The sequence below is a fragment of the Lipotes vexillifer genome, unplaced genomic scaffold (assembly GCF_000442215.2).
Source record: "Lipotes vexillifer unplaced genomic scaffold, Lipotes_vexillifer_v1.1 scaffold1252, whole genome shotgun sequence".
Lineage (NCBI taxonomy): Eukaryota > Metazoa > Chordata > Mammalia > Artiodactyla > Lipotidae > Lipotes > Lipotes vexillifer.
This window is the reverse complement of record NW_006771619.1, coordinates 40,152-50,487: the sequence shown is the minus strand read 5'-3', so window position 1 is coordinate 50,487 and position 10,336 is coordinate 40,152. Positions and strand designations below refer to the sequence as shown.

The following is a 10,336-nucleotide window of genomic DNA, read 5'->3' as shown; positions in this document are numbered from 1 at the left end:
GGGGGGGGGGCGGTGGCTTCCCTGGTGGCGCAGTGGTTAAGAATCTGCCTGCCAATGCAGGGGACACAGGTTTGAGCCCTGGTCCAGGAAGATCCCACGTGCCGCGGAGCAACTAAGTCCGTGCACCACAACTACTGAGCCTGCACTCTAGAGCCCGCGAGCCACAGCTACTGAGCCTGCGTGCCACAACTACTGAAGCCCATGTGCCTAGCAGGAGCTTTTGTTGAAGATCTACCTTGTTGCATTAGACACATGTTCTAGACAATATACATAGCATGGCCCAGATGCCTACAGATGTCTCGTGATTTTACTACCTAAGTAAGAGATGATAGGCTAAGAAATGGAAGCACACAAATACACATACACACTCACCCCTTCCAGAATTAGAAAATGTGGCAAACAGCCAGGTAGAATAAGCAAGTTGAATGGATGTAACTTCACTGTGTTTGGAAGCATTCCGATTAGGAACCTGGCTCTGCTCCTACTAAATGGCTGTTACCGTGATTTCTATCAGAAGACTGAATGGAGGGAGGAGGGTTCTATAACATAAGTATGTGTGAGTCAATTTTCATAAACCTTTGCTATCAGGTTTGAGCTAGAGGGTATGTAGATGGCAGGATAATCAGACTCTGCTAAATGAACCTATTAAGAATGGCAATGCGAGCCAATGTTAAGGAGGCTTCCTTGTCAGAATGTGATAGACTTCTTTACAAGATGTCAGTTTTTTGTAGTTGTTGTTGTTGTTTTAAATATACCTGAACTCCTGGGAAACATGATGGAATCTTACAGCTGTGAGACTTTGAGAATGACAATGCAATGTTAAGACACTGAGATTTGCCCTAAAGGACAGAGTTTTAAAAGATGGTCAAATATGGTTACAAGTGCATCAAGGTGTGATTTCTTTTGGTTCATTTGTCTCCTACCTCAAATCTGGCTTTGGGCCTGAGGCCTAAAGTCTTAGAAGGGGTGAAAGTGGTCTTCCCTCCTTCATTTTCCTACTTTAGCTAAGGTCACACCTCTTCCAGCAGCCATAAGAGTGAAGATGGCACTCAGTGAGTGCGAAGGGGGAATCTGTACATGGGCCCCAGCTGTGGTATATACTCATCAGCAAGTTCAAAACCATTATGCTTGCTAAAAAGAACACTTTTTACCATTTGAACAACCAAACTATATTTAAGTGCTGGCTGGCAAAGCATTTGCATTTATGAAATGTTCCGAGGGATGGGGAGAACCACGACAAAACAAAGAAACAGAACTCATCCTCACCTAGTCCCTGTGGCAGAAGAAATATATGTCCCTTGCTAGAGAGCCCAACTAGTAAATATAGATACAACATGTCTCTGAGCTCTTCACAGTATAATAAACACTTAATTTAAAAAACAGGTTTGTAGACTGCTTGCCAGGAAGATTCCTTTCTGGATATGGCTGGAGACGCAACTACTTCTTGTATACTTAAGATAGTGGGTCCCAGACATGTACGAAGCCCAAATACAGCTATAACATAAGCTGTAAAACAGATTCATACAGACCGCTTGATGCCAGTAGAGATGACCAGGGCTAGGAAGCAGGGAGACCCAAACATTGGTGCCTTTCTGATCTAATATTTTCTAGTATTTACACAACTAGTGGCACCATAAGCACCCCGTCATATACACCTTTCTATTAAGAACTGATAAATGATTAAGCCTTAGGAAGAGGGTTTCCCTTCTTATTTCATCTCTAAAAGACATGGAAGAGCAAAAGTAAAAGCTCAACGCTAGGTGGTCAGCCCTTTAAGCCTGCGACTTCCTGTTGCCCTCAGAGTGTTAGCTCCATCTGTCAAATGTCTACTCTGGCACAAAAAAGCTATTTAAAGGGTTGGTGCTATTGTGATTAGGACAGATCAGCTGGGAAGGATGGTATTTTTAGCTCTCAGCTAGACCCAGGGTGTTGAATCAGAAGGCACTAAACCCGAAAATGTTCATGTTAATAGAGCCCTCAGACTGGAAGGAAATGTAAAGGCCAGGGTACTCCAGGCCTTGGGGTGGAGGCAGAGGAAAAGCTAGAAAGGATTAGTTGCAGGAAGTGGTCTTGTAAGCGATTAGCAATGATTCAGTGTGGGAAATGATGGCCTCGGGCTCCTGGAGAAAACGAAGTGGCTGTTTTTCCCTCTGCTCCATGTGCTGCACTGCCACGTGCTGCACTGTGTGTCACTGGAAAACTGATTCGCTGGTATTTGGAGCACCCGAGGCAGGGAGGAACTGGCATGAGGCCATGGCAGAACTGATCAAAACTGAATTTGCTTTGGGAAACTGTTCCAGTTTACATCAGAAGACAAAGACCCTTTGGGAGCAAGACCAGACACCCCTTCTTTGGGCAAGATCACAAATGTACACCAAGGTTCAAGGGTTCAGAACCCCAATCTGGAAGCAGGGGGATCTTTTCTATAACTCTGACAGGCCACAGTAAAGCCCTCAATCATCCAAACGTCCATTTTCTTTTTTGAAAAAGCATGTCCCTTTCACACCAGACCTCTGAAACCAAATCTGCTTTCCAGTTACTCTGGCCTTTCTCTGCTCTCTATAGGCCAGAGTTTCCCAGATCGTGCATGTTCAAGGAACACTGGTGTTCCATAAGACGTTAATAATAAGCACTTTGTGACTTTAAATTCCACAGTGAAAAAATTCAGTTAATGTTGAGTTAAACTGGTTTCCTCGATGCAGGAAGCCTCAGCTTCTACTGTGCTCATGTGCAATGGCAACACCCAACAGAGGCACATCATACACTGTATTTTCCAACCTTTTTGACCACAGAACCCTTTTCTGAGGGACAAGTGTTCTCAGGAGCATAATAAATGAAATGCCCTGGGCCTGACTACACAAGGGTGACTATAACTCTCGCCATGAACCACTGCAGATTCTGCACCTGAAGCTTCCTGAAAAACAGCTTACACAATGGAAGACTGCCCAACCTCCCAACTCATCAAATGAGGCTTGTGGTAACTAACCAGTGAGCCTAGCAGAGAGATAACACCGTCACTTACCTAGAATACGGCATAAAAAGCAGCTCAATTTAAGTATGACTTTTTGTGAAAACTCAGCAAAAATCTGGTTTTGTTTAATAACTACATAACCAGTCAGGTTGAAAAACCCAGACCAAGAATATGTTCAAAAGAAGGCAGATATGTGGTATTCCTGAAGAGAATCGACAAACTAGTAGTGACAGTGGACATTACAGAAAACTATCTCCTCAAACACCTGTCCAAGGGCTCAGGAGAAGCCCTAGAAGAAAAGACTTGTCTGAACACAGAGGATGAATGCATCAGAGCACTCCCACTCCCCGCAAAAAAAACTTTTTAAAGAACAAGTTGAACTGAGAAGACAGTGAGTTTTTTTTTTTTCTTTCTTTCTGTACTTCTGCTATACTGCCTCTTTCCCCCACTCAATGCTCCAGCTACAGTGGGAGGGCGGCAGCCAGGAGGAGGAAATGACGGGTGAATGAAGAAGAAAAGAGGAAAAGAGGCGGCACCCAACAGCACCAAGGCTCACTTTCATTCAAACGCCTTTCATTTCATAAGGCCTTCTACTAACTTCAAAGAGAGACTGGAACAAAGGCAAGACCCTGAACAGCTGAAGGCTCCTTCCACTCCTCAGGATGCTTCAGTGAAACAAAGCCCTAGGCACTGTCAGCTGCTATTGTTTCTCCTCCTGGGCTCCCCAGTTTGATGTTCTAGTACAGTAATAAAACTAACTACTAAGGGGGCTGGAGCTTTTTCATGGTGATTAAAGAGGTCAGTATAACCATATGAAAGCTGACACAAGGCAAGAAAGAAAAAGGCTACCAACTAGGCTTTAATCAACTATGATGTAGTCTTATTTAATAGTAAACACAGGATTCCAAATAAGGATCTCAGAAAGAGTCACTACTGAAGGCTGATGTAAAATGACAAACAGTCCTTTTAATTTTTAGGAGAGTGCATATCTTCAAGTGCCACTTCAATTACCTAATGCTTAGAATGTTCAAGTAACATGACTCATACATGTTCAACTACTAGAGAATTGGGTGGGTGGATCCATTCTAGTTCTCTTCTTAAATCTGTTAGTTTGTAAGTAATCTAGTACCTACATCAAAACACCCCAAGTTTTTAAAGAGAAGTTTGCAAAGTAATACCATATACTCACTAGAAATAAGGTAGATGGGAAAAGATAGGTAAAGAAAAGACAACATTTTCAAATATCTAATTTAATACACTAAGATGAAAATGAAATTTAGAGTCATCACTCACCAGCATTTAAATGACATTCCTTAATCTGAAACTGAAGTTCATTTTCATTGGGAATATCCTTCCACGTTGCAAGGAAGACCTGGCGCTCTGTATGGGGAAGCAGAGGGAAAGGAAGGATGTGCACAATCTGTCAATATTCTGACATCTAAGCCCTTGTACCATTTTTCCTTTGGAGTGCTGGTTCTAGCAATACAGCCAGCAGTAGCCTGGGACTGGAGTCAACTCTTAGCTATGTAGAGGTACTACACTCCAGGTCAATTAATCCCTCATGAGTAGCACTAAGATACACTGGAAAAGAGTCCACATCTAGGGTTTAGTTTTGCCTCCACTGTTTTCCTATTTGGGTGGCTTTGGTGAGTCTTGTGATCTTTCTGATCCTTAATTTCCATATATTATTACATCTGCCTACCCTACCCAAAGAGCTACTGTAAGAATGAAACCAATGTTAAGTGCCAATACAACTTCATATGTATTAATACAAGCTAGTTTTATTAGATGGTGGTTTCCTAAGTAAGGGAAGAGAGAAATATCAACAACCACATGGGGAATACCAATAAATTTATCACAAATTATTGAATTCTTATCTTGAGACAGTAAGAACTCAGGATAGGGCTAAATGCTGAATTTCCATGTATTATCTCAAGTCATTATAAAAACTATTTCTGCTTTGTAAACTTGGAAACTGAAACTCCAAAAAATTAAGCACCTTGCTACAGTCACATAGCTGGTAAATAGCCAAGCTGAGATTCAAATCCACATCTACTTGTCACCAAGCCACTTACTCTGTATGCTGTGGTGACTGGCTTATTCGAATAATAGGAGACCAACAGCAAAGCAAGATCAACTGTGACTCAGGAGAATATATAATTAGCAATTATTAGAGCTTTAGAATAGCCTTCCTCCATTTTTTTAAACCTCAAAATAACTTGTCCTTCCGGGGCTATGCTCTGCCTGACACATCCAGAGAAAGAGCAAAGGTATATTTGACAGGACAGGAGGACACACTTACCCATTTTGCCGTCTTCTACAAAAAGCACGTTGAGTGGGATGAGGCAGCTGAAGTAGAAGACATCAATATTGTTTTTCACAGCCACCTGCCAGTAAAGTAGCAAGGGAAAATTAGGACATCATAAGAAGCCACGTAGGAGGGAAAGAACAGTTATGTGTCTAGAAATAAATCACCCAATTTCCTTCCTATTTATTTATTTTTAAATATTTATTTATTTATTTATTTGGTTGCGCTGGGTCTTAGTTAGTTGCGGCATATGGGATCTAGTTCCCTGACCAGGGATCAAAGCTGGGCCCCCTGCACTGGGAGCACGGAGCCTTAGCCACTGGACCACCAGGGAAGTCCCAAAAATCTGTTATTTATTTATTTAGCCTCACTGCACGGCATGTGGGATTTTAGTTCTCCGACCAGGGAATAAACCCGCGCCCCTTGCATTGGAAGCGCAGAGCCTTAACCACTGTACAGCCAGGGAAGTCCCTCCTTCCTCTTTTAGACAGGGCAGGGAACCCCAAATCAAGACATACCAGCCCATACACTGCAAAGCATGTCCTTATTCACTCCATTGTCAAGAGCACCGTGGACAGCCTGCAACTCTGCCTTGCTCCAGGAGGGGCCCCAGGAGGAATGAATTCAAGGCACAAATTCTATACCTGCGATATCTAGTCAGTTGTTTTAATAGTAGTTTCTGCTACCACTTACTAAGTACCTATTAATGACAATAGTTCTAATCCTCATTATAACTATCCCAAACAAAGTACTGTTACTACCCTCTCATTTTACAGATGAGGAACTGAGGTTCAGAAAGATTAAGTAACATCCAGTATCACACTGTCAGTACACAGAAGAACCAGGATTCAAATGTAAAACTGACTCTAAACCTTGTTTTTTTTCTCTCCACAATAACTGGTGGCATACTGCCCCTTATCTTTTTTCAGATATCAGTTTTAAAGCTCTTTCTTTTATAAAATCTTAACTTTCCTAAGGCATATGGCTGGAAAAGCTTGTTGGGTCAAACACTCGTAAATCTGATGACTCTCGGAAGGAAAAGCCTTTGAACAAATGAAGGAATGAGTTTTCTTCTCACAATACAAACTTCTGGATTTGGGCAGGCTGTGATTCTACCATGGCCCATTCAATCCAGAGCATGCTGTTCACATTTTTTAAAAAGCTATAATAAGTACCTGTGTTCAGAGGCAACGCTGACTGGTGTCTATTCAGAAACGGGCAGACTCCACCGTGGCAGATTATAAGAGCCAAATACTGTAAGAGGGGAGGGTAGGAGAAGAACTGCTCGAACTACCATTTCCCACTGGTTTCTGTCACTGGTGACTTTCCTATCTATATGCTCTTGGCACTGCAGAAAACCATTTCTCTGGGTGAGTTTTATAATCAGTAACCAAGTCTATTTCTCTCTAAGAAAATAAAGGTAGAAAGTGCTTATCTAGCACCACTATTCTCTTCCCGCCCCTTCTTGGGGCAAATGCCTATAACTTCAACAGCATATTGAGATTGAAATATCCTCTTTCTGAAGTACTTCCAGTTCTTTTACATTTGTTATCAACTCATCTCCCTCTGCATTGGGTCTTCGTTGCTGCGCACGGGCTTTCTCTAGTTGTGGCGAGCGGGGGCTACTCTTCGTTGTGGTGGGTGGGCTTCTCATTGCGTTGGCTTCTCTTTGTTGCGGAGCATGGGCTCTAGGCACGTGGGCTCTAGAGCGCAGGCTCAGTAGTTATGGTGCACGGGCTTAGATGCTCCGTGGCATGTGGGAACTTCCCAGACCAGGGCTCGAACCCGTGCCCCCTGCATTGGCAGGCGGATTCTTAACCACTAAGCCACCAGGGAAGTCCCTTCCCCACCTTAAATAGTACCTTTATTTCATCCTCCATAATTTGGTTTGGGTATGTCTACTTGATATCTTTCTGCCCTCTTTCCTTTAAGAATTCATCAAATTACTTTCCTTGTAACTTGTACATTTAACCTTTAAATGACCCACACCCAGGAGTTTCTGACCTATATCACATAATCAGATGCCCAAAATGCTGAGACAGCAGGAGTCTCAAAAAGCTTGAGTCTGGTGAATACAAGCAGAGTAAATAACCTCAGGAAAGAGGGACCTTAGACATTCTTTAAGATGTACTAGAGCACCACTTCAAAAGATCTATACCAGCTGTGGGCTTCTGGGAAGGAGGTATTTTCTAATTCATCTGGTACTCAGCAATGAGAGAACGGGAACTCTTATTTCAAATAAGGGCACCAAGAAGACCTTGAGGGAGTGCCAGGCTCTGTAAAGGTCATTTAGAAGTGAAAACTGGAAGTGGTTCAAGTGGGCTAGCATGGGTCATATGTCCTCCAAGAGGTAGTATTAGTGGTTCTCAACAAAAGACTTATATTAGAATCATCTGGAGAGATTTCTCAAAACAGAATCTGGGACTCCCTCCTGTATTAAAAAAACAGCAATCCCTAAATCTGGGACCTGGAACATGTATTTTGGAAAAAGTTCCTAGGAGGATCAACCAGACAAGTAATTAATTTAGAACAATGTTACCTAAGAAGTCTGCGTGGGCTTATAAATAGATTGTTCATCTGAGGGAATCCTTATTCCAGCTGAAGCCCTTTAACAATGGAAAAGACATGAAAATCTCCTCTAGGTCAGCAGTGCTAAAACGATTCTGCCCCAAGGACCCTTTTGACAAACAGATGAAAGTCAGGGACCTTCTTTCTGAAAACTGTACATGCAAAGTTTCCACAAAAACTTCAGGGGTTTCAGGACACCCTGAAGAATATCCCTGGACTTCTGCTCTAGAATAATTCTCTGAGAAGCTGGGACACCCAAATCAGAGGCAGCAGACACAGTGGCTCTGAACACGGACTTGGGAACCAGACCAGACCACCTGATTTCAAATGCTGACTCTGTTACTTACTAGCTGTGTGACTTTAGGCAGTAGTACTCAGCTCAGTCTCCGGTCTGAAGGATGGAGATAACAAACAGGACCAAATGCACGGGGCTGTTATGAGGCTAACGAGTAAATGTTTGCAAAGCACTTATAATGGTGCCTGACTTACAATTAAGTACTATTAACAAATGTCTCTCAAAGAAAAGTTCCTTCTTCTTTCACCATTTTCTGCTTTACCTTTTACTCAGAATTTTTCATAATTAAGGATAACCACATTAGACTTATCTGACATCTTACACATGCTCAAATGTAGTATTACAACTATGCTAACAAGAGCTCAGTGAGGAAGCGTTTCATCTCTTTTACATTAGATTTTCAAAATCTGCATCTTGCAGCTTTTACTCTTCGCTAGGACTGCATTTATTTCAAATGTATATGGTTCCCTTGGATCTGGGCCCTGCCTACCTCTCCAGCCTATTTCCTTAACTTCAAGCACATCAGAATTACTTCTTGCTCCCCAAACACTGAAACTGACACGCTGTTTCTTGTCAGATGTTCTTTCTGCTTAATGTGTTCTTCTCCTAAAACTTTATCTGTCTGGAAAATATCTATTTAATCTGAAGATTTAGTTCAAGCTTGACAAGGATTTCTCAGGAAGGCTCTAGTTCCTCTCTGTAGCACCCAATCCATGCACCTCTATATAGAATAAATAATTGTTTATCTCTGCCTCACCCACAACACAATGATCTCTCTCTCAGTGCAGGGGCTCTCATCTTCACTCGCATACTAGTGACTCAATAAGTATTTGCTGCATGAAATTTAAGGGGAAGAAGTTGAGCAAATGAAACACTGGTTTCTCAACCTTTTTTTTTTTTCCTTTTTAACCTGTACATCGTTCATATGCAGAACATAATTTCAGGGACTTCCTTGGTGGCACAGTGGTTAAGAATCCACCTGCCAATGCGGGGGACACGGGTTCGAGCCCTGGTCCGAGAAGATCCCACATGCCATGGAGCAACTAAGCCCTTGCGCCACAACTACTGAGCCTGCGCTCTAGAGCCCGCGAGCCACAACTACTGAAGGCCGTGTGCCACAACTACTGAGCCCATGTGCCACAACTACTGAAGCCCATGTGCCTAGAGCCCGTGCCCCGCAACAAGAAAAGCCACCGGAATAAGCCTGTGCACCGCAACGAAGAGTTGCCCCCACTCGATGCAATTAGAGAAAGCCTGTGCCGCAGCAACGAAGACCCAACGCAGCCATAAATAAATAAATAAATTTATTTTAAAACCCCCATAATTTCACCAGTAACATGGCTCATTAGGCACACAGATACTTGATGAGGCAAGGATGGGGGGATAGAATGATACGTGGGCTCTTTTGGTTTCAGATTCATTGGGCTAAAATAATATTTAGATGTTGAGGAAGAATAACATAGGCAGTAGATCACAACCCAAAGAATATTAGATTCTCCAAGGATATGCCAATAACTCTTCGGGAGTCTCAGCAAAGAAGATTCAAGGAAAACACAGTATGAAGCCAGTCCAATTCCAATCCAGACGGCAGCTCTCTCTCTTTTTAAATTTTTATTTATTTATTTTGGGCTGCGTTGGGTCTTCCTTGCTGCACGCAGGCTTTCTCCAGTTGTGGCGAGCCGGGGCTACTCTTCGTTGCGGTGCGCAGGCTTCTCACTATGGTGGCTTCTCTTGTTGCAGGGCACGGACTCTAGGTGCACAGGCTTCAGTAGTTGTGGCACGTGGGCTCAGTAGCTGTGACTCGCGGGCTCTAGAGCACAGGCTCAGTAGTTGTGGTCCACGGGCTTAGCTGCTCCGCAGCATGTGGGACCTTCCCGGACCAGGACTCGAACCTATGTCCCCTGCATTGGCAGGAGGATTCTTAACCACTGCGCCACCAGGGAAGTTCCCAGACAGCAGCTCTCTTAAACAGAATTGAGTAAACCTTAGAGTATGATACTGACTGCTTCAGCGGGAGAGAGCGGAGTTCTTTGTTTTCTTATTTTGAAATTCACCATCCCAACAGGTACAGAACAGAAAGACATAATCCAGACAAGGTGGAGAAGTATTTTCCAAGAGCTTTAACATCAACGTCTAGCTTGCCTATGGCAAATCAATTACCACATACATATCCAACTGCCTACTTGGTATCTCT

The 10,336-nt window shown here is 43.0% G+C and overlaps 1 protein-coding gene across 2 annotated transcripts in view; it reads right to left on the bottom strand.

The window, feature by feature from the left end:
- The window catches only part of AP2B1 (adaptor related protein complex 2 subunit beta 1), a 58,967-nt gene that overhangs the window by 8,890 nt on the left and 39,741 nt on the right, over nucleotides 1–10,336 (bottom strand). For both annotated transcript variants that reach the window (XM_007447040.1, XM_007447041.1), the window contains 2 exons: nucleotides 5,274–5,358; nucleotides 4,265–4,351 (listed from right to left, as the gene is read on the bottom strand). In XM_007447040.1, coding sequence (XP_007447102.1) covers nucleotides 4,265–4,351; nucleotides 5,274–5,358 — 172 coding nt within the window. The remainder of the gene's footprint in view (nucleotides 1–4,264; nucleotides 4,352–5,273; nucleotides 5,359–10,336) is intronic.